At 39.1% G+C, this 27,916-nt stretch overlaps 2 protein-coding genes and 1 long non-coding RNA gene across 7 annotated transcripts; 1 reads left to right on the top strand and 2 right to left on the bottom strand.

Annotated features, from left to right (window-relative positions):
* Nucleotides 1-4,020: 4,020 nt before the first annotated feature.
* TMEM126A (transmembrane protein 126A) lies at nucleotides 4,021-13,324 on the bottom strand. 5 transcript variants are annotated; one of them, XM_055581527.1, is made up of 6 exons: nucleotides 13,019-13,324; nucleotides 10,848-10,918; nucleotides 9,817-9,950; nucleotides 6,055-6,248; nucleotides 4,853-4,967; nucleotides 4,021-4,298 (listed from the first exon to the last, which is right to left on the bottom strand). In XM_055581527.1, exons 3-6 carry the CDS (start codon nucleotides 9,906-9,908, stop codon nucleotides 4,106-4,108), a joined length of 594 nt encoding a protein of 197 aa, XP_055437502.1. In that variant the 5' UTR covers nucleotides 9,909-9,950; nucleotides 10,848-10,918; nucleotides 13,019-13,324; the 3' UTR covers nucleotides 4,021-4,105. The 5 variants fall into 5 exon arrangements, with proteins under 5 accessions (XP_055437502.1, XP_055437501.1, XP_055437500.1 ...); XM_055581526.1 differs by lacking the exon at nucleotides 13,019-13,324 and adding an exon at nucleotides 12,534-12,666; XM_055581525.1 differs by lacking the exon at nucleotides 10,848-10,918.
* Nucleotides 12,767-20,263, top strand: LOC129652663 (uncharacterized). Its single transcript, XR_008714668.1, has 4 exons — nucleotides 12,767-12,888; nucleotides 16,859-16,937; nucleotides 17,993-18,068; nucleotides 20,124-20,263. It is a non-coding gene; the product is annotated as an uncharacterized LOC129652663 (long non-coding RNA).
* TMEM126B (transmembrane protein 126B) lies at nucleotides 19,290-27,916 on the bottom strand. Its single transcript, XM_055581511.1, has 5 exons — nucleotides 27,694-27,916; nucleotides 24,106-24,227; nucleotides 22,871-23,064; nucleotides 21,697-21,808; nucleotides 19,290-21,412 (listed from the first exon to the last, which is right to left on the bottom strand). The coding sequence occupies exons 1-5, from the start codon at nucleotides 27,772-27,774 to the stop codon at nucleotides 21,229-21,231; spliced, it is 693 nt and encodes a 230-aa protein (XP_055437486.1). The 5' UTR covers nucleotides 27,775-27,916; the 3' UTR covers nucleotides 19,290-21,228.

Raw genomic sequence — 27,916 nt, 5'->3', positions numbered from 1 at the left:
CTAGACTGGGTCATTTTATTCATTTCGGAAGTGTGCAGATGGTAGAAGTGGGAGGGAGTAGGAGATAGGCTCTTATTTCTTCTCTCTCCAAAATGATTCGTCATCATAATTATTCAGTTTGATTATTGTATGGTGATACACAAGATTGATTAAATTCACTCAGTTTCAAGTTTATTCAGAGTCTGATGCCAGGCAGCAAAGAGCGTTCTCAGTTATACTTAAGTGATTGATGGATGTTCCTACATGTTGAACAGTACAGCTAGTTGTGTTGTAACCAAAATCAGGTAGGCTTCAACACTATTTGGTGACCATAAGTGCTGCTTTGATAGAATAGAGTGGATAATTCACTGATAATGAGTGAATGTTTTAAAATACATAATTATCTAGTTCTGCATTTGGGAGGTATACTTTTTCACTAGTCTAGTCACAGTTTTAAGCTAAGTAATCTGATGACTATTTAAAGTTGAATAGGTTGTAAAATATTTTCAGGTGTTTGGTTTCCCCCCCCTGGCTATTGACACAAAAGTTTTGAGACCTTCCCAAATGGTTTTTTTTTATATTTTACTGTGCTGTTTTTTATTGAGAAACCAGGTGGTTACCATCTAAGCCAGGAATCAAAAAGGGGATGTCCTCTATTAGATAGTTGTAAAGTGTTTGCTTAGCTAGCATAGTATTTTGTACATATTTGAACTTGAATACCTCAGTAATCTGCCTGTTACTCCCTGTTGTCTTATAGTAACAGACTGAGCTCAGAGCTCTAACCTAGACAGCAAGCGGTTAGTGACATTCAGTTTTAAAGTGCAGAAAAATGAAACTGGAGATACTTTAAATTTTATTCCAAAAGTAAATTACTTTATCATTAGCAACAAATCATGTAAGGAAAACTATGTATTTTTTTAAAAGGTTAATAGAAAGTTGCTCTTTTCATTGCTTTGGTTACTCATAATAGTGTTTTTATTCCTGTTTTTTTACCTTTCTCCAGTTTGTACATTCAAGATTTCTTAGCCATTTTCCCCACTTTTTAAAAAGCAGATCACAGTGCTTTATTAAAATTTTTCTAATAATTTATATATATATATATTTTTTTGCTGTGCTGCAGCCTTGTGGGATCTTAGATCCTCAACCAGGGATCCGACCTCAGGACCTCAGCAGTGAAAGCATGGAGTCTTAACCACAGGACTGCCTGAGAATTCCGTTTTTTGTAGTTTTGTTGACCCAAAATTTGTTAAATCTTTTGCTCAATTTTCAGTTAATCTGACTTAAAAATCTAGCCACTTGGTGTTTTGAACATCTCTGTAGCTGTTGATATATACAGATTTGAATTTTATTGGTGGCTGAGCATCCTTTAGAATGTGCCATTAAGTTCTGTATCTCTCCTTTATAGTTCCTGGACCCTTTTGGCATCTAATGTACCACAGTCTGGGGTTTACAAATTAATACCTTAAGTATAGTATAACATGAGCCTTCTTTTTTAAAGCCAAATAACTACACAGAACAAAGAAAAGTTTAAATAGTTTTTTTTTTTTTATTGTGACAGAACTGATGAAATAAACTTTTCCTCTCTGAGGCAGTGTTCTTTAGGTCTTAGCTAAAAATGACTTTCTTTAAATTGTAATGCAGATCATAGAACGTTCTTGCTAATTTGCCCCTGATCAGAAATTTTGGTAAAGTAAATTTGTAGCAACAGGCTTAAAATAACAGGTTCTTTGGCCTATGTTGCCCATTTCTACTAATTGAGAAGATGATTTAAGAAAAATATGGTAGAGGACAGGTGTAAGAAAGAATCATTTTTGGTTGCAGAAACCATTGTAAATTGTTGTATGTTTACAGATGGTGGTATGCTAGGGAGTAAGTACTGCGGGAATGTTAAAGTAAGGAAACCATTTGTACTAACTATCAATATAGTTATATCAGTGGGTTTTGAACTATCTAAGTTCATTACACCATGCTGTTTTTAAGAAGTCTGATTCGGTAATTTGGGTTTCTTATTTTTGAAGTCAGGAATTTTATTGGGGTTTTCTATTGTGATGAGTAGAACCATGCTTTCAATCAGTAAAAGTGAGAATGCATATAAAATATGTATCTTTGGGTCAGAGCTTTATCTAGATATTTTAGCTTATAAAATAAAGGGTTTGTTTTGTTTTTAGCCATATATATATATATATATATATATTCCCCCCCCCCCCCAGTTGTAAAAGTAAAGCATATTCATTACAGAAAACTGGGAATATCCAGAAAGGAATCAAGATGAAAAGAAAAATCAGCCATAATTCTGTAGCCCAGAGAATATCCATAGTAAAATATATTCTAATTTCATATCAAATGTAGTTTGATAGGGAATTTTTTTTTAACATAATCTGTTTTTATTAGGTTTTTTACTTGGTTTTTATTTAGCCCTGCCACACGGCTTGCTGGTCCCTGGATTAATAAACCTACACCTTCAGCAGTCAAAGCACTGGTGTTTGTGCATGCTAAGTCACTTTAGTCATGTTCAACTCTGTGACCCCATGGATTATAGCCCCCCAGGCTCCTCTGTCCATGGGATTCTCCAGGCAAGAATACTGGAGTGGGTTGCTGTGTTCCTTCTTCAGGGGATCTTCCTGATCCAGGGATTGAACCCACAGCTCTTGCATTGCAGGTGGAGTCTTTACTGCTGAGCCACCAGGGAAGCTCCCCTAACTACTGGGCTGCCAGGGAATTCCCTTGTATTTTATAAATCGAATTTTAAATCTTTGGCTGTACTGCTTTCTTTTCTTTACGGGATGCTGCAAGTCTATCCCACTCAAAGCTGCTTTTTTTAGGTGACAGGCTAAATGTTTTTATATAATTTTAAATAGCGTAAGACTAACAGATGTATCACTGTATTTGAAAAGGAATAGTTAAGATGCTTGTGAATAATATTCTAGGGTGACACAGTATGTAGTATGCCTGGCTTGTTTCATAAACAAGTGTTGATAGAGATCTTCATTGTTCAATGCCAAGGATACTAGCTAGGTATGGCTAAACAGAATAAAAAATTCAGTTATTCAGTGCACTAGTCACATTTTGGGTGCTCAGTAGCCACATAGGCTAGTGCTAACATGTTATCAGTCACGTACAGTATAAAGATATTTCCTCATCATAGTTTTGTTGGCCAGTGGTGATCTGTCATTTAGTCGCTAAGTCATGTCTGACTCTTTTGCAATCTCATGGGCTGTAGCCCACCATGCTACTCTGTCCATGGAATTTCCCAGGCAGTAGTAGAGTGGCTTGTCGTTCTCCCCTCCAGGGGATCTTCCTGACCCAGGGATCAAACCCACATCTCCTGCATTGGCAGGTAGATTCTTTACTGCTGAGCCACTAGGGAGCTCAATGCTGATTCAGATGCTGTCAAATAAAATGGTTTCAAGAACTGGAGATGAAAAGTTTTAGGAAGGGAAAACTGGTCATTTCAAAAATTTAAATAATCTATCTTAGGAAGTCAGGAATAGACTGATACTTAACAAAACCAGAAATAATAGGAAGAGCATGGCTACTCGTTAAGGGCTTGATATCAGGTGCTTTAACACTGAACTACCAGGGAAGCCTATCGTTAGGACAGCTTGAGCTAAGCCTGAATAATCATCTGGCAAGAATATTGGAATTGATCACTGTGAGGAATGAGTTTTTGTTGTTTTTAGCTGACCAGGGTTTGAAGTGTGGCATCTTAACCAGTAGACTGCTAGAGAAGTCCCAGGAATGTTTTAAAATACGCTCTAAGAGTCTATGAATAATACCTATGGAAAACAATGAATTAAGAAAATGAATACTATTTATGTAGTATGTTGATACCTCTCCACCCCCATCCCCCATTTTCATTTCTGTTTGGATTCTTTGAGGTTTTTAATGAAAACTAATGTATGGTTTTTTCCTGTGTTACAAACCAAAGTGCTTAATATAAAGGAGTAGAGCAAGTGAATGTGGGAGAAAGTACTGGGAATATGAGGAAGTTAGGTTCTTACCTAAGTGGACAGTGTTGACAACTATAGATTCCAGAATTGTACCTTATGTACAAGTCTCTGTTTATTCATAATCAGATGTAGGTTATTTTTATAGTTTTATTTTTGTGTACAGATTTGCTTAACAATCACTCAATTTCTAGGCCAGGTTCTGGTAACTGAAGAGCCTTTATAAGTAGTTTATATTGTCTAGACCCGAGGTATGCAGCAAACCCAGTCTGGAGCAAAATGGGAAATAACATCTTTCTAAAGACAGGCTTAGAAATCCTAATCCAGTAATTTAAGATGTTTCCTTTCTCTGGCAGCAGGGCTGAATTATACCTGTAAGAAAACATTGAGACAGTTCACTAGAAAAGATAGTTGTATTAAGTGATAAATTTATGTACAACATATATTAATTCCAGAAGTCTTAAAACTAGCTTAGGGTAAAGATTAAGGTAATAGCATTCTCTTCAATGTCTGTTAGTCCTAAAAACTGGCCTTTTGTTTTCTTTGGTCCTTTTTTTATTTTTTCCCATTTCACCTCTCGAAGAGTTCATCAGAGGATAACTGAGTTATTTTGGCTTATAGCTACACATTTTCTGATGGAATTTTCTTTTAGAAGAAGTACACAAACTCTTAAGAACATTATACATATAATGTAGCTTTCACACTAGTCACAGTAGTACTGTTTGCAGCTTTATGTTTTGAACCTGAACCTCACACCCAAGAGGTTAGTGAGATAAATTTCCAGAAGTGTTTTCAAATTCTTGAAAAATATTCTTTGATTACTTGGAAAAAACAAGTCTCATTAATGCTTTCAAATCAAACAGGTAACATTCCTTAAAAAATAGAGTGTACTTAAGTTTTTCAATAATTATGGAAAAGAATCCTACCTAGCTGCTAGGCCACCATTCACAGGGATAGCCAAGAAAACAGGGTACAGGCCACCGAAAACAAGACCAACCAGTCCACCTCGTGTTACGGTGCAGGTTTCACACTGCAGATCACCTAGGAAACAAATTAGTTCTGCAAATGGATATTCAAGCAAACACGTAAAGAACTCAAGGTCCCCTTATATGTATCACAGATAGGTAATTTTCAAGCAGTAATACAGTAAATGCATTTCTCAAGGCATGTTAAAAGGTATACATATGGGTAGTTAAAAAAAGTAACTGATAAAACCATTTTAGGGAAAATTCCCTAATTTGTTTTCTATTTGAATGTAATAGTTTGCACTGCCTCTAGTTTTCTTCATTTGTATTACCAAACCCGGGCTAGTATTTTTGTCTTCAAGAAACTTTTAAACCCATGGGAAATCTGTTTTAACAATTTAATTCATCTTAAATTTTTACATTATATAGTCTGGTTTTATTTTTATAAAATTATTCATTTTCAAATTAGTACATGGTGCTAGAAAGTTAACTTATGTTTTCACTCATTCTGTTCACTTCATTGTTTCCCTGCATATCAAAATTCTTTCCACAGTGATCTTAGGGATTCAAACAAAATACTCATCCAATTTAAACAAATTTGAAGTACCACTTAAGAGAATTTAAATGGACTGCCTCCTTCCCTACTACCACCTGTGATAATTTTTTTTTTTGAAATCATAAATCCTTTCATGATTTAGTTGTACTTGGAGTACTCAGCAAATATTGTGAACTGTCCAAAGGAAATCAAGTCTCCATGTATTTGATAACTACTGTGCATACACACATTTGGTGCTCTTTGATTTACTACATAGTCTTGTTCCCACAAAATTTTTTTTCCCTTTAAGAAACTCCTATAATGTTAAGGCAGTCAACATTTTTAAAAAAGTTGTCAAGTATTTCTTACTAAGCACTGTGGGAAAGATAAGTTAGATAAAGGAAAGTATTTAGCATTACTGTGTATATCTATTTTACTTGTTTGGTAGACCATGCTAATATGAATTAATTGCTGCGTTACAGAGGCCAGCAAGGTTCAGTCTTATCCATCAGAGTCTGACAGACGTACGCCGTGACTACCTTAAATCATATAGCTACTTTAAGGATTGACATAAGGTACAAACTGTATACCAAAGTGAACTTACTGGTGATAGTGAAATAGAACTTACCTGTACTCAAAGGTAAACTTACAAAACCTTTGTAAGATGCATTTGCTGTCAAAAATGGGATCACTGCCATTGGTAAGCCAGCAGCTATACGAGCCTGTGTCACATGTAAGATGCGTCGAAAAAGACTATTTGCTATTAGGCCACAGAGAGCAGCATTAAGTCCAACATATGTTGATCCATTTTCAAGCAGATTCCTGAATGGGTGAGAAAAAACAGTAACTTTTTGCTCTATCATGTATGTAAGCTCTCCAAGAACAATTCCCGCATATGTTACAGAACTTAATCAGGATTTTAGGATCATATTTATATCTTAGAGCTCTGTAAAACAAATCTAAAATCACTGTCTTACATAGAGATTTTTATTCCAAAAGGTTCTGAATTTGGCCAACACATTAAGGATGCAGTGGTACAATTTGTTTTGTGATTTTGTAAAGGGTATTGGTATGGAAATTCCCCCTGCCCCGTGACCCCTATATAGCAGGGAAGAACTTCTGAAGAGTCTGACTTAGATGCCTCTCCAGGCTCCTACAACGCCCAGTACTTAACTTCTGTAGCACAACACATTATAAAGCGGTACTGTCTTATCATAGATTTACATGTCAGCCTTCCCAACTAGCCTATAAACAACTTGAAGACTGGCTACAAAGATACAAGTATCTTGGTTTCAACAGCACCTGACACACAGAAGGCATTCAATAAGGTGGAACTGATGTTCCCTATTAATCTTCCTTGAAGCATTAGAGTCAGGGTTAGGGGGCTGGAACAGTACTAACATTTAAGGGATCCTCTATGCTAGGCACATCACAAGAACTCATTGAAATAAAAATGATGTTTTGGGATAGTAAATGGTAAAACTGGTTTTGAAGCATGGTATGTATAAGTTTTAAAGTACACATTCTATCCATTCTTTAGTTTCCGGGGAAAAAATAACCCTAAAACTGCTGAATACTGAAATATTCCAATTCAGACTCTTCTGAGTTTTAACTACAGTTTTAACTCTTCTACCACCTGCCTTGCCACCTGTAACAGGCATTTCAGTCTCTCAATTTTCTTATTATTAATTAGCCAGACTAACCATATAATACCCTCACTACTATGGTTAACACTCAAGACAGCTTTTCTAGGAATTTCTAATTGAGCTTTCTACATTGTATACGGTATTACTTCTCTTACTGGTCACTTTGTAATCATAATGGTACTTGGCATTTAGTCACTGAGCACCTTACTGCATACAGCACACTTGGCTATGAAGGTACAAAAATTATCTACCTTCAGTGTCTTCATAGTTTATTAGTGAAGATTGAAAGATACATACATTTGAAATCTCACAGAAGTGTACTAAAACAGTAATGGCAGTCCAAGGAGGCAGTTTAGAAACTTAGGGTACATAAGACAATATCTGTGATGAGGGCCTGGAGAACTACTGAACAGTAACAATAAAACATGAATAGGAAAAGACCTGTGTATTTTTGGGGGAGCTAAGGGAGTGGGAAACTTAAGCATTTCCTCTAAAATACTGTTTTCATCATAACACTGTGAAATACCTATTATTTTCATTTTTAGTCATGGGAACAAATACTAAGGTAAATAACTTGCCCGTATATATAATTATTATATACATTATAATATGTTGATATATTAATGTTGCTGCTGCTGCTAAGTCACTTCAGTTGTGCCCGACTCTGCGATCCCATAGATGGCAGCCCACCAGGCTCCCCAGTCCCTGGGATTCTCCAGGCAAGAACACTGGAGTGGGTTGCCATTCCCTTCTCCAATGCATGAAAGTACAAAGTGAAAGTGAAGTTGCTCAGTTGTGTCCGACTCTTAGCGACCCCATGGACGGCAGCCCACCAGGCTCCTCCATCCATGGGATTTTCCAGGCAAGAGTACTGGAGTGGGGTGCCATTGCCTTCTCCATATTAATGTTAAATATTAAAAATTACATAAATAAGTCCCTAAATATATTAAGGAGTGTAACTGGAATATGAATAGCACAGTCTGCAGTCTCCCAATCAGATTTTAATTTCCTGTGGCTTAAAGTCATGTTGTTTAGTTAATAATTCAATAGAAAACTGTTACCTAGCAGCGCCATAGCTGGTCACTGTTTCCAAAAAGTTTCTAATACAAATTAGAAATGTGAACTCAGGATTTTTTTGGAAAGATAAAAAATAACTAGATACATGATAAAATGAAATATAAGATCAGAAATAACAAGTGGCAATGAAAATTGTTACATGAAATTATTTCGTAGATTAGAAAGTGTAGTGTTTGATATTCAAGCTTAATACACTTAACAACTTTTCAAATAACAAACCCATGCCTGGGAAATCCCATGGATGGAGGAGCCTGGGGGGCTACCATCTATGGGATTGGAAAGAGTTGGACATGACTTTATCGACTAAACAACAACTGATAATATAAGAAGGATTCAAACAGAACTACGATACATAAAATAGAAACAGAAAAAATAGGGAACAAGGGAAAGATAAGGAGGTGCTGCCATCTGCCCTGCTCAGGTGCCAGGGACTGAAAACAGTTTACTTCTAAACTAAAGCTTGCTTTGCAGTTCTAGCTCACTTCCCCATTGCTTATTCTAATTTGGTGCAAGTCCCAATAGCACATCCTACTTCCTTCTCTTCAAGGCTGTCACATCTACCCATCTTTGTGTCAGTCAGTGTGGCTTTCCCTTCTTTACTGGCCTGGAAACATGGGTACATATCTTTTATTTGCTTAAAAAGGTTTTCTGTTTATCTCTGGAAAACAGTATCAGTGTGTATGTGTGTGTGGTTGGGGGGAGGCGAGTTGGATATACAGCTTAAAAAAATCTCACTTAAGTTCTTATTACTGCCCTTGGGTTTAGGTTCTCCTTTGTTTAGCTGGTGTCAGCAAGATTGGAATTTGTGCAAGATAGTAAGATTATACTTCCAAAATGTATTTCAAATCCATCCTTTTTTTCACTTCAAACTGCCACCACCACTCACTGGGATTACTATGCCAGTTTTCCTACTGGTGGTCTTCCTTCCTTTTCTCTCCTACCTGAAATCTGTTTTCGAGAAAACAACTGGAATGTTCTTTGGAAATGTTAGCTGGGTCATTCCCTGCTCAAAACTGTTTCTTCAACCTTATGCCCACTTCCCTAATACTTTAGCAACACTGGTTCCTCAAATATGAGAGACTGCTGTCCTGTTGCCTGTGCATATGCCATTCCTTCTCTGAGCTTCAGCTTAAATGGAATGTTAGAGTGGCTGCCTCCGAAGGAGATCTAAGAACATTTTGTAGGGACTGCAATTCATTCAGTGTTGTCTTCAAAGATCAGCATGTTTCCTGTATAAATTAATAATGCCTTAATGATCTTTTAGCCATGATCCCATTTCTCTGAAATTTCTTGTCTAGCTATGTATGTTACATGGCACTCTCAGACTGGTAAGTGTAGTAATGAATTGACTGTGGTAAGAGTGGTAATGAATTGAGAACACAGTTTTAAAATCTAAAATTTTGTTATTTAAATTAGATCCATAAATACATACATTTGTCTCTAAGCCAAATGGAAAAACAACTATTAGATGTCCAAAGAAATGAATTTCAGCGTTGACTTCAAGTAAAATGGCTAATCTCTCTGGACCTGTCTTTTTCATCAATGCAAGAAAAATCTCAGTTTCTTTCTGATAGTGTATGTTATTTATAGTCAGACTAAATTGAAATGAATCAATGATGAAAATCCACCTGATAACAAGTTTTTTTAAGTATAAGAAGGGATCTTACCGTTCTGCTTCTGGGAGTTGGTTAATTTTTCTGGCTATGATATCAATTAAGTTCTCCTTGATGATAGTACCTTCTGGTTCATGATTTTCCATCTTGAGCGTTAAATTAAAATGTCATTTTTCAATAATGTGTATCTATAGAAAAACAGCAAAAGGGCTTATAAAAGCCTTCTGAAGACCATAAATATTTAGTTTTAAAAAAATCAGCCAAAAAAAAAAAAAATCAGCCATAGCTTATTATGGCTAATGGATGTTAGGCTGATTATCAAGCCATAGCTTGATAATCATCAATTTGATTATGAAACTGATTAGCATAAACACCTCTGCCTCCAAACCCCCACAATTCTATGTGAAACAGAAACCAGAACGTGGACGACAACACATGAAACTTTCAGAAAACAGAACATTTTTGTGACCCTTAAAAATACTGCAAATCTGCAAGAAGCGCTAACCATAAAATACATAATTTTAAACTAGTATTAACCAGTTAAAATGAACTCATTCATAGATACCATAAAGATAAGCCAGTGGTAGAGAAAATGTTTGCAATATAACTGACAAAGGAGTCGTTGTTGGTACTCAGAATATGCAAAATACTAGAAATCAGTAAGAAAAAGGCAACCAACTCAATAGAAAAATTGACAAAAGGTGTTAACAGGCACTTCTCTTTGCAACCCTAAGGCCTGTAGCATGCCAGGCTCTTCTGTCCAAGGGATTCTCCAGGCAAGAATACTGGAGTGGGTTGCTATTTCCTCCTCCCATGGATGTTCCCTACCCAGGGGTTGACCCTGTGTCTCCCATGGCTCCTGCCTCCCAGGTGGATTCTTTACCGCTGAGCCACCAGGGAATCCTGAATTTGAAATTATAACAAAGAGGAAAGCCAAACAGCCAATAAATATGAAAATATGCTTAACCACTATAATCAGGGAAATAGAAATTAAATTTCAATTACTGGTAAGAATGTGGGGTAACGGAAACTCATATGCTGCCAGAAGCATAAATTGTATCCAATTTGGGTACAACTGGGCTTACCTGGGGCTTCCCTTGTGGCTTAGCTGGTGAAGAATCCACCTGTAATGCGGGAGACCTGAGTTGGGTAGATCCTGTGGAGAAAGTAAAGGCTACCTACTCCAGTATTCTGGCCTGGAGAATTCCATGGACAGAGGAGCCTGGTAGGCTACAGTCCATGGGGTTGCAAAGAGTCGGACACGACTGAGCGACTTTCATTACAACCACTTTGGGAAAGAATTTGTTACTTAGTAGGTAGAAGACACTAGCAATTTCACCTGTACCCTAGAGCAGAGGTCAGCAAACTTCTCTAAAGGGCCAGATAGTATATTTTAGGCTTTGTGGGTCACATAATGGTCTTTGTTGCGTACTTAGAAAAATGAAACAATTTAAAAAATTTAAAAATATAAAACTCATTCTGGCTGGCTGCAAAGAAACAAACGATAACCTTCCTCTGGTCCACAGGCAGGTAGTTTGTTGACTTAGGCACTAGTCGAAGTGAGTAAGAGAGTAAGGGAATGGGTGAATGATAAATTTTAGCCTGAAGATTTAGTTCATTAGATTTAGCTCATATTTCAGGGCAGCAGAGTTAAGAAAAGCAAAAGTTCAGAAAGAATGTACTACATTATTAAGTAGTTTTCTTGGTTCACTATTCATTTGCTAGAAGATTAATTTATAACACTAACAAATTTTACTGGGTAGCCATTAGATGCCTTGGGAAATGTTGAGTGCACTGAATTTCATAGCCTTCAAGTTAGGGCTTCGCTGATGGCTCAGTGGTAAAGAACCCACCTGCTAAGGCAGGAGATGTGGGTTTGATCCCTAGGTGGAGAAGATCCCCTGGAGGAGGAAGTGGCAACCCACTCCAATATTCTTGCCTGGGAATCCCATGAACAGAGGAGCCTGGCAGGCTACACAATGTAGCAACTAAACAAAGTTGAATTTATCCTAACTACAGTGCAGGGTTGGAAATTAATGTCTAGGTTTTCTGGACTCAAACTTTTTGAGGGCCTTGGTTACAGTAACATGATAGGATCTCTGATCTACAGGAAAGCTGAATAATTTTATGTTGGCGGGGTGGTGGAAAGAGAAATAAAATTCAGTATATACAAGGTGTACAGTGTATATGTCTGAAATGTTTCCCCAAAAAGTCCCGCCTAAGGCTATCACTAGTTTTCTGATCTATGCTCTGCATACTGCTGAGGTTCCTGCTGTAAGCTAGCCATTTCTAAAGTGTGGCTATTAAAAGTCACCCTTAATTTGGTCCACAATAGGTCACTGTATGTATCCTGGTTATTAATAATATATCCACACTTAAGACAATGAATGACACGTTTACATATTACAAACATTTCGAAAGCCTTTTGCATTAGTTTTCTAAGATAGCTCCCGAGACAATGAGGAAAGTGGGGCCGATGAAAATTAAATTAGGCCAAGGTCACCCGGTAAATTGGCAGTAAACCTGGGATTAAGTTCAAGCACGGGTTTCCAACCTCTTCCCCTCCCCCGGCCCTGCCGCCAGAGGCTTAATTTAAATAGATCTTTTCTTCTAGGGTGGAAAGTATAGGGATGGTCGGACCGATGGAACCGACTCCCCTCCTCGTTGTGACTCAGTCCTGGGATCTCATTACCACGCTGCGGCAGAACAGAGCGTCACCCGCTGCCTATCTCTCAGTCCCCGCCGGCGCCCCTCTTCCCGAGCGCCGGTACCTTACGCGCTCCTCCGTGCAGCCGCGGCCTCCGCGGGTCTCCGGCCCCGCGAGGGCTCACGCCACGCTCCGCTCGAGTCGCCCGGGCGCGGCCATTTTGAGCTCCACGTGACCGGCCCGAGGAGGGCGTCGGGTCGGAGCCGGCGGCGGATTGGGTTTCAGGGGCCGAGGCTGCGCTCGGCCTTCCCGCAAGTGGGCGGTGCTCCGCCTCAGAGGCCGGCTGTTTGGGTAACGCGGAGGGTACCGGTTACAACCGGTCTCCGCTTCACAGGATACGGACTGTGGAAATTGTGAGATTTCAATATGAAAACTGAGTGACCTGAAACCCGTCCCATTAGTTGAAACTTCTACCTTGGGTACGTTCCTTAAAATTTCCTGGCCAATAGTTTACACGTCGTGTACTGACATGAGGGATATATATATATGAAATTGCACAGCCGTCAGCATACGAGATAGGTCGTCGGTTAAAACGAAGTCTAAAATTACCTGAGATTTCTTTGCTCCATCGATTTTACGTTCTCCCTTGGATCTTGAGCTCCTAGTGCGGTTTGGCTGATCATGCCACCATAATCTGAAGGCCTGAAGAGCAGCAGGATCTTGTTTTTTCTGTATTGCTTATGAGAGGAGGATTAGGTGAATGAGGCAAAAGAAAAACTAGAGAGAAAAGGAGTCTTGTGGCTCCATCAGTCAGGACAATTGAGGACGAAAGTCTTGAACCAAACCTCTGAAGGCCTCTGTTTCCTGTCTCCTCGCATCCTCTTTCCTCACATACCAAGCAGGAGCGGGGCTCTTTCCTCTGTTAAAAAGCAGGAGGGGAAACAGCCTCATTGGTTATTTTGTAAACCTGTGAGGATCCTGTTAAAGCTCTTGCCGAAGTTGTTGGGAAAATAATTGAGCTTTATCTAAGGAGAAAGTGGTATACAAGATAAAGGAGGGGGGCGGACTTAATAGGAGATCCGAGCAGAAGACCTCTCCCCACCCCCTTTGCTGTGAGGGCTTTCAGTTCAGTTCAGTCACTCAGTCGTGTCCGACTCTTTGCGACCCCATGAATCGCAGCACGCCAGGCCTCTCTGTCCATCACCAACTCCCGGAGTTCACCCAAACTCATGTCCATCCATCACCAACTCCCGGAGTTCACCCAAACTCATGTCCATCCAGTCGGTGATGCCATCCAGCCATCTCATCCTCTGTCGTCCCCTTCTCCTCCTGCCTCCAATCCCTCCCAGCATCAGTCTTTTCCAGTGAGTCAACTCTTCGCATGAAGTGGTCAAAGTACTGGGAGTTTCAGCTTTAGCATCAGTCCTTCCTGCGGGGAGCTGCCCGTGAGAACGGGGTCCTTTGTCCGAAGGACACAGCTCTGGGAGCTGCCTCAGTCCTTGGTTTGCTTGCAAACAGCTCTCTGTCCCGCCACCCCAGAGATTAGGCGCTTATTTACTGCAGGCACCTGGAGTTCTGTGCAAACTTCTCACGCACAGAGAAATGTTATCTGGTGTAAGAAATAATAACAGGGTGGCATTCCCATGCTCTCAAGATTTCTTGTGACTGTTTGTAAGATGTATAGGTCAAACAAAGAAAATGTTAACTGTCTTGTCTTTCTCACGCTCTTCTGTATAAATATGAGATGCTGAATAAAGTTGGTGTCAGACTGCGTCCCTTTGTGGAGACGTGTCTGAACCTTTCGACCCCATCTTTGTTGTAGATTTCTCTTGCTTTAGTTTCCTGTCTCAGCCCCGCCGTGCATGTTCTCGGGACCTGATCAACTTTGCCGGCTGGCACCGGCACCTTCCAAAGAACACCCAGGACTGGTCTCCTTTAGAATGGACTGGTTGGATCTCCTTGCAGTCCAAGGGACTCGAGAGTCTTCTCCAACACCACAGTTCAAAAGCATCAATTCTTTGGCGCCCATCTTTCTTCACAGTCCAACTCTTACATCCATACATGACCACTGGAAAAACCATAGCCTTGACTAGATGGACCTTTGTTGGCAAAGTAATGTCTCTGCTTTTGAATATGCTGTCTAGGTTGGTCATAACTTTCCTTCCAAGGAGTAAGCGTCTTTTAATTTCATGGCTGCAGTCACCATCTGCAGTGATTTTGGAGCCCCCAAAAATAAAGTCTGGCACTGTTTCCACTGTTTCCCCGTCTATTTCCCATGAAGTGATGGGACCGGATGCCATGATCTTCGTTTTCTGAATGTTGAGCTTTAAGCCAACTTTTTCACTCTCTTTCACTTTCATCAAGAGGCTCTTCAGCAAGTTCCTCTTCACTTTCTGCCATAAGGGTGGTGTCGTCTGCATATCTGAGGTTATTGATATTTCTCCCAGCAATCTTGATTCCAGCTTGCACTTCTTCCAGCCCAGCGTTTCTCATGATGTACTCTTATTGTAAGCAGGGTGACGATATACAGCCTTGACGTACTCCTTTTCCTATTTGGAACCAGTCTGTTGTTCCATGTCCAGTTGTAACTGTTGCTTCCTGACCTGCATATAGGTTTCTCAAGAGGCAGGTCAGGTGCTCTGGTATTCCCATCTCTTTCAGAATTTTCCACAGTTTATTGTGATCCACACAGTCAAAGGTGTTGGCATAGTCAATAAAGCAGAAATAGATGTTTTTCTGGAACTCTCTTGCTTTTTCGATGATCCAGTGGATGTTGGCAATTTGATCTCTGGTTCCTCTGCCTTTTCTGTAAACCAGTTTCAACATCTGGAGAGGGCTTTATCTACTGTCAAACTGTAGCTTATCAGTGAACCAGAAAATAAAAACAGGCCCTCATATATGGAGGTGGAAAGTGGGTGTGCATCCCAGCTGGAAAGTTTCCGAGGTAAGTGAGAAAGTTTGGGAAAACCAGATTGTGTGTGTGTGTGTGTGTGTACGTGTACGTGTACGTGTGTGTGTGCATGCGAGTGCGTTTTCCCCCTAACACTCTATACTCTTATTCCAATGTCATTTTCAATGGTTTGAAGCTAATTTGAAGTTAATAAGTGTGAGTGCTGTACAATATCTGAAGAAAGCCATTCTAAAGTAATAAAAGCAATTTTTTTCATTGAGATTTTATAAAAAAACTGTTCTTTCAAGACAGGATGAAATGTCAAATTCATCAGATTTATTGTCTTAAATTGTTCATAGTTTTTCTTTTATTTTTCTCTAAAATCTATAGTGAGGCCACATTTCTTATTATTGGTCATTGTGTCTTCTCTTTTTTATGTCTGATAGTTGGGCTAGTGGTTTGTAATTTTTTTAATCTTTTCAACTAGTTTCATATTTAATTGATTTGTTTGTTTTGCTTTTTTCTGTTTTCAATTTGATTGTATTCTGCTCTGTTCTAATCTTTTTTCCTTTCTTATTCCTACCTGAGATTTAAGTTGGTCCTCTTTTTGTAATTTCTTAAGGAGGAAGCTAAGATCATTGGTGTGAAATCTTTTTCTACTCCATATGTGAGTTTAATGCTATGAATTTCCCTCCAAGTACTGCTTTAATTCCCTGGTGGCTCAGTGGTAAAGAATCTGCCTGCTAATGCAGGAGACATGGGTTTGATCCTAGGATTGGGAAGATCCCTTGGAGAAAGAAATGGGAACTCACTCCAGTATTCTTGCATGGGAAATCCTGTGGACAGAGGAGCCTGGCAGGTTACAGTCCATGGGGCCCCAAAACAGTTGGACACAGCTTAGTGACTAAACAACAACAACAACAACAACAACAGATTTTGAAACACTGTTCACTCTTTTAGTTTAGCTTCAAATATTTCTAAATTCTCTCTTCTATTTTCTTTGTCCTGTGAGTTTCTTGGAAGTGTGTTACTTTCCTAATAGTTCAATTTTTTGAATACCTCTCTGTTATTGATTTCTAATTCTATTCCACTGTGGTCAGAGAATATACTTTGTATGACTTGATCCTTTTAAATTTATTGGTATTTATAGCCCAGATTCTGGTCCATCTGTGTAAATGTTTCATATGTGATTAAAAAGAATGTATATGCAGCTGCTGTGCCAAATTTTCGAAAACATCAATACCATAAGTTGATTGATAGTGAAGAATTCTTTTTTCTTTCTGAATTTCAACCAACTTGTTCTATCAATGATTGAGAGAAGGTTATTGAAATCTCTAGTATGGGGATTGTTCTGTTTCTCCTTTCATTTCTATCAGCTCTTGCTTTATGTATTTTGAAGCTTCATTATTATATGAATAAACATTAATCTCTGTATCATTATGAAATAACCTTCTTAATAATTGGTAATATGCTTTGCTTTGCACTTTATTTAACATTAACATAGCCACTCCAATAGCTTTTGTTTCTTGTTTTTTTTGTTCACACCACGTGGCATGCAGGTTCTTAGTTCCACGACCAGGAATTGAACCCTGTGCCCCCCTGTGCTGGAAGCATGGAATCTAACCACTGGACTCCCAGGTAGGTCCCTCCAAGAAGTTTCTTTTGATTAGTGTCTAGTCAAGGCTATGGTTTTTCCAGTGGTTATGTATGGATGTGAGAGTTGGACTGTGAAGAAAGCTGAGTGCCGAAGAATTGATGCTTTTGAACTGTGGTGTTGGAGAGGACTCCTGCGAGTCCCTTGGGCTGCAAGGAGATCCAACCAGTCCATCCTAAAGGAGACCAGTCCTGGGTGTTCATTGGAAGGACTGATGCTGAAGTTGAAACTCCAGTACTTTGGCCACCTCATGGCAAGAGTTGACTCATTGGGAAAGACCCTGATGCTGGGAGGGATTGGGGGCCAGAGGAGAAGGGGACGACAGAGGATGAGATGGTTGGATGGCATCACCGACTCGATGGGAATGAGTCTGGGTGAACTCCGGGAGTTGGTGATGGACAGGGAGGCCTGGAGTGCTGCGATTCATGGGGTCGCAAAGAGTTGGACACGACTGAGCGACTCATCTGATCTGATCTGATCTGAGGAAAGTAAGTGAACAGGTTCTATGAAATTCAGCCACATCTGTAAAATATAATTTCCTCATTATTAGATTACTGCTTAAGCTTGGAAATTAAAATGCTCAATAGTTTATACATGCCAATATAATTGTTCAAAAGCAGGAAGAAAATCAATATACAATACACTGCAAGCAATACAGTGTGATACAGTAACCACAAAACAGGATAATCACATGGCCAATAAGGCAGTTGGAGGAAATGGAGGGGAAAAATCCAAGAGAGAAGGTAAGAGCTTATAGTTGGGGCCATATCTTAGTCACTGTTATATGACTCAGGGAAAATATCAGGGAAAACAGACAAATGTAAACACATTTATTGAGCACCTTCTATAGGCCAGGTATGGTGTGGTTCCATTTTTAAAACCTTACTGCAAAGCAGTCAGAAAGTTTAGGTAAATTGCCCAGCATGTGGTATACAATGTTTTTCAAACACTATGCCTTAATATTAGCCGAATAAATGAATATGTATTCAAATGGAAGTTAAACATTTTCTTTGCTGTGCTTCTTTCTAATATTTCCTAGAAAAATGGTAAACTGAGAACTACAGGCTAGAGAAAGGACTGTATTAGTTGGTGTGCGGTAACGGCAGTAACATCCTGTGAGTTGGCCACAATTTTGATTTACATGTATTAACTCATTTAGTCCTGACAACACTATGAGGTAAGTAGTCTTTATTTCTCATTTTACAGATGAGGAAACTGAGGTGCAGAGAGGTAAAATAGCTTATTCAAGTCATCCCATTGGTGCATAGTAAGGCCAGGATCTGAACTTTGAGAAGGGAGCTCCAGGCTGTACTTCACACCTCTGAACTATCTTGCCTCTAGAGACTTGCTGCCTTTCATACTGTGGTTCACGTAGTTTTACCTTTAGGCTCAGGCTCAGATCAAGATTTCTCTAATTCTCTTTTATGGCCTCTTACAGAGACTTTGACAAGTACTGCTTCCCAAAGCCAAAGGAAAATATTGACATACTTCCCTATCTTTTCTACTGTATAAAAGGCAAATTGAAGTCATGGAGTAAGGGACAAATCTCTTGTTTTCAGTTGGCAAGGGAAGTGAACATATAAGTCAATCTTGCTATTTCCCAGATGACTATCTCGGCATCTGAAGAAGCAAAATACCCAGAATTTACAGAGAATTTATTTGATTTACAAATCAAATGGGTCAAAGGCATGAACAGAAAATTCACAAAAGAAAATAAGAGGCCAGTACCTTTATTTCATAATCAAATTTAGCTAGATTCATTTTTATGCTTTTCTTTTTTCCTCAAGATTGGAAAACTTTAAAAAGATTGATGTAGCTGAAACTGGAGAGGGGCAGTCAGGAGGTCGAGGGGTGCGAGACAGTGAAAAGGTAGTGGGATTGATGGATTATAGATGCTGGTAAAGCAAAGTAATGTGGTGTGAGGAGGAAAAGACGGGAAGGACGGGAGGTAGTGACCAGAACATGGAGTTTTATAACTGACAATGTGAAGAATTTGAGTTTATTGATAACGATAAGGTCTAGAGAAACAATTTGATAAAAATACATGCCACTTTATGTAGGACTTCCCAGGTGGTGCTAGTGGTAAAGACCCTGCCTGCCAATGCAGGAGACCTAAGAGATGTGCTTTGATCCCTGGGTTGGGAAGATCCCCTGGAGGAAGGCATAGCAACCCACTCTAGTATTCTTGCCTGGAGAATCCCGTGGACAGAGGAGCTTGGCAGGCTACAATCCATGGGGTCACAAAGAGTCAGACACGACTGAAGTGATCTAGCATGCACATGTGTATGTAACTTAAGAGTTCCTAGTAGCCAGATTAAAAAAAACAGCAGATAAAATCAATTTTAATGTATTTATTTAACCCAGTATATCCAAAAGAGTAACATTTCAACATGTAATCAAGATTGAGATATCTTCCATTTTTTTACATAGTAAATCTTTAAAACTTAATGTGTATTTTACACTTACAATGTATCTCAACTTAGACTAGTCACATTTCAAATGCTCAGCAGCCACAAATGACTAATGACTATTATATATTGGATGGCACAGGTCTCGAGTATGACCATGGGAATAAGTGGTATGATAGAGAGACCAAGGTGTTGAAAGGATCACCTATGTGAATACTGGAATCACTAAAAATGTTTTTAAGTCACGAAAAAGCACATATTAGACTTATATGAAATGAGTTGGAAAGCTCTCTGATATACAGTGAAAATTAATTTCCAGTATATGTATGGATAATACCATTTATTTAAAAATATGTAAATTATAAAAGAAGACTATAAGGAAAGAGTCGTCTAACTTAGTAGTTACCCCTGGAGAATGGAGTAGAAATAGGGTGGAGTGGGTGTTAAGGGGGACTTTCATGTCTCACTTTTTATTCTTCTGGATCATTTGAATATCTCACAATGAGGTTTTCATGTACTTGTTGCTTAATAATTTTTAAGAGTTAATATTAATACTATTGATGCAGTTATCTACTTGACTTGGTTCCCTCTCTCCCTCCCTTCACCTGCCTTTTCCTCAGTTTCAAGTATCATGAATTATTCTGAGAATAGAAGCTGAATGGCTTACTGGCCATTTTTTTTTTAATTAGGAGTGTTATGTGTTTCAGATTGTTATATTTGATGCTGTAAAGCACCTTGTTAAGATTTCCATTTCTGCTCTAGGTTGCTTGGGGCCTCAGATGACCAAATCCTTAAATCTCAAGATGAACATGATTAAGACAGAGAATAAGCTATGAGATTCCACTGCGTGTCTTGTTCATCAGTGTTCATTTCTGGTACTAAGTTTCCTTAATTAAACGTGTAGCTCAGGAGTGCTGTAGCAGACTTAAGCAGCATGCTGTGACCTCCTTTAGATTAACCTTCTTGAGGGCAAGGACTGAATCTTTGTACCCCTGGTACCAGTATTAATAGCAAAAAGATACTCAATAAATGTTCTTTCTTTCAAAAATATTTATTTGGCTGTGCCGGGGCTTAGTTGCAGCACATAGGATCTTTAATCTTCACTGGGGCAAGCCGGATCTTTAGTTATGGCATGTGAACTCTTTAAGTTCCAGCATGTGGGATCTAGTTCCCTGACCAGGGGATCAAACCCAGACCATGAAATATTCCAAAGGTTGTCTGCACTGGGAGCATGGAGTCTTAAAAGTCTCTAGACCACCAGGAAAGTCCCAATAAATGTTCTTTAAATAGCATAGTGAATTTGTTAATGATTAAGAGCTACTAAGTATACTGAATGAGAGTTTAGAGGAATGGGCTGTTACTTTATTTCTATATTGATTTCTTGTGAACTTTCAACTTTCCCTTCAAAATTTAGGACAATGTCACTTTTCCCCATAGCTTTCCCTTCGGCACAAGTATTTAACAGCTACATCCTCAGTATGCTCACACAATTACAGGTATACCTCTCAAACCCTCTCATGCTGTGTGTTCACATTTCTAATTGTGAGTTTCTTCTGGGTGAGGACCATTTCTTATTAAAAGCAACACAATGCCTGAGACCTAGCAGGTGCTCCATAAATGTTTATGAATGAATAAATATATAAATGTATAGATTAGACCTTGGGGCCTCAAGCCCATTTCCACATATAATAATGAAACAGAGATAAAACCTACATTTATTTACTATTTATTGAGCACCTGCTGTATACCAGGCAAAAGGAAAAGAGACAAACTGGCTATCCAGAACTATTTTTTTAACTCTTTCAGCAATGCCTGAGTCCTTATAAAAAAGTTCATTCAGCTGATTTAGTGTCCATTCATTCTTCGGTTAATCTTCATGTACAGTTTTCTCAAGTGTACTTTCAAATATTGCATAGTGCTGCAGACCATGAAATATTCCAAAGGTTGTCTGAAGGATGAGAGGGATCACCATTGCTTTTATCTCTGTATGACAAAGCAGCAGCCAATAAAGTAAAACCTTTCCTTTTGGTGGCATGGGAACAGTATGATACCTAAAAAGGAAAAAGAGTTAAGGACTTCGTCTGGATGTAAATTCTATGGAACATTTGTTGATTTCTCCTAAACTGATCATTTCTGTTCTAGATCTTTCATGTAGAAAGCAAAAAGGGTTAAAATTAGCTATTTGAAATATGAAACCATGATATTTTAATTAAAACGTGTCATTGGCAGCTAAAGAATAAGGAGAATTTATTAACATTAAAAAAAAAAAATTGGAAGTATGGAGGTAGGGAAGGGAGGAGGAGAAGGAAGAGAAGAAACAAGAAGATGGACTTACTTGAATGCCAGACGTCCATTTTTAGAAAAAGCCAAAGCAGTGGGATATAAAACACCACATGCTATGCCAATCAGTGAACTTCTAAGAACACAATTTTCCTGGCTTATGTTACCTGGAAAACAAAAGTAAATTTGGCTATTAAGAGTCTTGGGTACTTATTTGCATTGTCCTCAACCACAGCAAAATAGCTGAAAGAATGCTAGAAATTCAGTGTATGGTACAATATACTGAATGTATCAAAAATTTTAAATGTTTTTATTACACTTTATATAAGGATAAGTTTACTTCTTACTTATACAGCTGGTGCAAAAGCAATTTCACAATGAAGAATATTAAACTAGCAGACCAGATATCTGGATTCCAGATTAGTACATTTGTATTGTCTGTATGTCAGTTACGTGCTAGTGATACAGTGTAACACAAAGAGACCCAACCACTGATCTTCAGGTCTAGTCTACTAAGAAAGAAATGCATTAGACAAATACTTAAACGTGCACATGCTTTGAAGGTAAAATGAATAGGGAATGTATGGAGAAACTTAACCTGAGGGAATCAGAGATTTCCTATTTATACCTGGAGATGAGGTATTTAAGCAGGTACCTGATGAACAGGGATCATGGGTTCCATCAATTACTAGCTGTGAAACTTAAAGTACGGGAAGTAACTCAGGAAGTTCCTAAAGTTCCTCAGGAAGTAACATTAGACGCCCATAATATACCAGATATTATGCCAGGCATTCAGCATACATTATCTTAATTTTTAAAACAATCCTGAGGTAAGTACTATTAGTCCTAATTCATAGATACAAAACAACTGAGTCTCTTAAAACAAGCATGTCTCTTAAATGACTTGCCCAGTGTCACAAAACTTAAGTGAAATATGTAGTATACCAAAGCCTGCTTTTTTTCTAGTACATTATGTTGCTTCTTAGTGTACCTGAACATGTCTCAGCTTAGTATCTTACCTGTTAAAAAAAAAAAAGCCACAATACTATTTTCCCTGTCTGATTAGATATTGTGGCGTTTAAACAGGACAATATATGTGAAGGTACTTTTGTTAGTGGTAAAGAAATATAGACATGTAAGGGATTATTATCAGTAGCAGCAACAGTATATGTTAATGAGTAATTTTACTTAGATATAAACACATGATATGCTAATGAATTTAAAATTACCTGAACACAAAGCATCTGTTACAAGAAGCTTATAAGAAACTATGGTAGACAAAAATGGAAGTGCAGTCAATGATGCATATGTCTTCAAAACATCATGCGTGACCTTGAAGCGATGTCTGAAAATGAAGTTTGTCAACATTCCAGAGAAAGCAGCTGTTGTTCCAAAGGTCAGTGTTCCATATATATTTAAAGTCCTAATCGGAAAAACAGAGTGAAAGTTAAGTTCAACATAATACTCTTCTAACAGATATAGCCTTTCCTGTGTAGTCATTCGTTATTACATATTTATGCAACATCACATTTTTCTTAAGCATTTACTCTGTGAAAGGTATTTACTTTGTGCTAAGGCTGGAGCAGTGAATAAAGCAGGGAAAAAAAACAAAAAAATCCCACCCCCTCATGGAAATTGCCTTCTAATGAGAGGATAATATAATTCTCTTTATGAGAACAGTGTGGTTCTAAGATGGAGCTCTTTTAAAGAGAAATAAATTTTGGCCAAAAATAAGGATCAGTACTTCCAATGTAGCCAAATTTTATGAGCTAGCTAAATCCAAGAATACTGTTCTTTCTACTGTAAGAATTAATTTGCTTAAGGTCATCTGAAAAAAGTTGTTGACATTTGGTTAGGTCTTCTAGAAAATAACTATTTCTTAAGTAGTCCAGATACATTTAAAGTATTTCCAAAATTTCAGAGAAATTTGAAAGATCTAGTTTTGCTTATTCTGACTCATACCTAAATCCAGAAATGTTGAACAATTCAGATTAACGTCCACTGATTTTATTCTTGAACTCTATTAAATCTAAAAGTCAGAATGGTAATGTGAGACTATATGTACATCATGGAATCCTGTATTCCTTTTTGCTGAGCTCAGCAGTGTGGCTGAAGAAAGAAATTCTAAACTGAATTTAATTATAATAGATAATTAATGTAAGTAGTCTTCAAAATGGTGTTCTCTTGATTACCTTTAATTAAAATATGCTTATTGCACAGATAACATTTCAACAATTTGAGAAACAAAGGAATTTCAAGAGACAAAAGAAATTATCCAGTCTCAGTATTGTGACAAACGTCTATTTTCATCTGCTCATGTTTCCCTCCAGTTCTTTTTTTTAAAAAAAGCTTTCTTTATAACCAACTCAGTACAGTTAATAGGATCTTAGATACCTAGAAACCATGGCAATACAGAAGATCTACAGATAAAGTTATTGACTTTCAGTCTGGGTGTGTCTCTTACTTTTCTTTTCTAAGGCATTCAATTTTTTTTTCTATGATTTCGATGACTACTGGTTTTCTGAGTTTTGCATCTCCTAGAGAAGGCCTGGACTGACCAGGTGTGTATGTTGGTATCTTGATGTCCTGGAAAACACAAAATTCAGAACCATAATAGCTAATGATGTTAACAGTAAATCTTATAAATTCTACAGATTCAGATTAAAAAACATTTAGACCCTAGTAAAGTATCAAGTACTGTCATCTACTTTCACATCCTTTGTTAATGATTCATTCATTGTTTGCTGCTGCTGCTAAGTCACTTCAGTCGTGTCCAACTCTGTGTGACCCCACAGACGGCAGCCCACCAGGCTCCCCTGTCCCTGGGATTCTCCAGGTAAGAACACTGGAGTGGGTTGCCATTTGGGCTCTTATCTTTTAGACAATGGTTTTTTGATTCACATAATAACTTTGAGAAATTGGTAGGAAAATGGTCATCTCTACTTTTATGGATAAGACAAACAAGGTTCAGAGAGGTTGACTTGCCTTAGGACTTGATGTAGAAGGATTAAGTTACTCAGGTATTTTTGTTTTCCTTACAGTTTTCCCTGAAGGTAGCCAGGCCTGTTGTAGTTCTCCACACTGTAGCTTTTTCAGAGCTGAAAGTAAACAGTAGCTACCTGTTGACAACCATTTTTATCCTCTGTCTCATAAAAGCCTGAGTTTTGGGGATTATGCTGGGTTTGCTGGAGAGGTAGAAGCAGGAATTTCCTTGGAAACCAGTGAGAGAGAACATCAGTAGGAGGGACACCTTCCAAACAAGGAAGAGGCAGTGGATGGCTACCTTGGATTATGTAAGTTACATATCTAGCTTGTGAGGAGCTCCTGGGGCGGAAGTAGGGCCTTTGCTGGAAACTGTCACATGGTAATATCAGGGGGCCTGGTCCTAAGGCACTGGACTCCAAGATTGGAAAGTTCCTGTCTCCCAAGTGTGATGCATAAATAGACAGTTGCTAATATTGAGGGACCATGAGGTTTGGCCAGTAGCATCTTAACAGAAGGTGAAAGTTGCTCAGTCGTGTGGCTCAGTCATGTCTCTCTGTGACCCCATTAACTATACAGTCCATGGAATTCTCCGGGCAAGAATACTGGAGTGGGTTGCCATGCCCTCTTCCAGGGGATCTTCCCAACCCAGGGATCAAACCCAGGTCTCTCGCATTGCAGAGATTCTTTACTGTCTGAGCCACCAGGGAAGCCCAAGAATACTGGAGTGAGTCGCCTATCCCTTCTCCAGCAAATGTTCCCAACCCACGAATCAAACTGAGGTCCTCTGCATTGCAGGCGGATTCTTTACCAACTGAGCTATCAGGGAAGCCATCTTAACAGAAACCAGTGGTTAAAAACAAAACAAAACTAGGCTTTCAGAAAGGATCCTTTTTAAATATTTTGCTCTGGGTAAGACTCAGATTTTTGTGAAAAGTCTTAATAGTATTTGTTACATCATTTGGCATACTGGCATTATGGGATTCCAGATTAGCTAGTGAATAGATTAAAAAAATCTATGTCCTTCACAATTTATATGAATCCCTATGTTAACAACATTTGTGGTCAAGGGCAGACTCATAAGTCTCAAATTTCAGGAGTCCTGGGCAAGAGAATCAGAGTGGATTAAACATAAAGGACATAGAAGAGACTTAGTAAGATTTTAAACCTTTTGTGTGCACAAGAATCACATGAGCAGTGTACTTGACGTGCTGTCTCTTGAGCTCCCTATTGAAATATCTGGGTTCAGCAGGAGTAAAGTCTAGAAATCTGCACCAGTGATTCTGATGCTGGTAGTCAAACGGACACATGTTGAACATCACTGTAATATTCATTTCCTGAATAGTGATATGGATGTGAGAGTTGGACTGTAAAGAAAGCTGAGCGCCAAAGAATTGATGCTTTTGAACTGTGGTGTTGGAGAAGACTCTTGAGAGTCCCTTGGACTGCAAGGAGATCCAACCAGTCCATTCTAAAGGAGACCAGTCCTGGGTGTTCTTTGGAAGGAATGATGCTGAAGCTGAAACTCCAGTACTTTGGCCACCTCATGCGAAGAGTTGACTCATTGGAAAAGACTCTGATGCTGGGAGGGATTGGGGGCAGGAGGAGAAGGGGACGACAGAGGATGAGATAGATGGCTGGATGGCATCACTGACTCGATGGACGTGAGTTTGAGTGAACTCCGGGAGTTGGTGATGGACAGGGAGGCCTGGCGTGCTGCAATTCATGGGGTCGCAAAGAGTCAGACATGACTGAGCGACTGAACTGAACTGAACTAATGAAAGGTCGATTCAAACGTATCAACATCCTGAGGGCGACTGCATGAGATGGTTGGATGGCATCACTGATTCAATGGACATGAACTTGGGCAAAGTGGGAGATGGTGAGGGACAGGGAGGCCCGGTGTGCTGCAGTCCATGGAGTCGCAAAGAGTCTGATACGACTTGACCACTGAACGACAACAATCAACGTCGTGAACGTATGGGCTCTCTTGAATATTTGTATGGTATTAAACAAAGAGTAATAATGGACCAGTTTATTTCCCTATCAGTGAAGAACTATAATCGAGCCAGTTCTTTTTCTTTAAATTGTCTGGGAAGACAGGAAAAAAAAAGTAAAATATTTTATAAATTCCAATTTCTCACAAACTAGATTTAATCTTTTGCCTCTCTCTGACATCTAAATGGCAAATGGAAGAAACAAGATAGCAATATAGGAAGATTCTATATCGAATCCATCTAATGTACATGAAGGCAGATGTCAGTAGCATGATAATTAACTAGAAACTTGGGAAAACTTTTTGTTTCTCTGTCATCTAATTCACTGAAGTCCCTTATTACTCATAAAACTTTCAGGCAATGCCGTGTACCAACTTCCTATCTCGTCTACCTCAGTATATAGTAAACACAAACATCCAGAATTATGATCCTAAAATACTGAAACAGGACAGCAAATGTTTACTGGATACCTAGTTTTCCTAAGGCACTGTTATTAAAGCAGAGAAATGTACTGATAACTTCCTAACAGAAGTTTTACAAGTACTGAAATGTACAGATTTTGCTATAACGAGTTCAAGGCCACTCAACTGGTCACCACGATTTAATTACACCACTAATACTGCATCGTGCAAGTTTATAACTTTCAAAGTATCTTATGGTTTTGTAGTGCTTTTATGTGTATCCATTCACTTGACTTTGAGAATTTTATTCATCAATCATTCATCTTTTGCGCAAACATTCACCGGGTATTTGAAAGTCCCCCAGTTAAGCAAGATGTAGTCTGTCCTCAGAACCCACAACCAGGGCATAAGTCAGGATAGAATGGCAGGGGGTTTAAAGTACAAAGGCCCCAGGCAAGAGAAAACAGGCTCCATCATTCAGGACTAAAGTTTAGGTCTCCTACTTTCTCCCCACCTCTTTTCACAGCAACTGGGGATTTAAACGTGCCTTGCATGGAGTTGGGAACTGTCCCGTTTAGACTTTCAGGTCCCTTTTATGCGCATTTCAGGAGAGTGCGCCAGCACTTGAGGTCGCAGAAATCACGGGCCTCAGCACCCTGGGTTTCCGCCTACCTTAGGCACTTCCGCAGCTCCCACCGGCACCACACCGGCAACCCGCACGTCGTCTCCAGCCTCACGCCCGAGCGCCGCCATCTTGGCGACTCACGTGACTGGCGGTGGGCGGGGACGCAGGGCTCTCGGGTCCGGAAGGGTCGCGGGCTCACGCCTAGCGCCCGCAGCCCCGGCCCAGTCAAAAGCCGCGCCCTCCGTCCTGGCTGTGATTGGGCGCGGTGTC

Source organism: Bubalus kerabau, chromosome 5 (assembly GCF_029407905.1).
Source record: "Bubalus kerabau isolate K-KA32 ecotype Philippines breed swamp buffalo chromosome 5, PCC_UOA_SB_1v2, whole genome shotgun sequence".
Classification (NCBI taxonomy): domain Eukaryota; kingdom Metazoa; phylum Chordata; class Mammalia; order Artiodactyla; family Bovidae; genus Bubalus; species Bubalus kerabau.
Note: the sequence above shows the minus strand (reverse complement) of the source record. Positions and strands in the feature narration are given on the sequence as shown.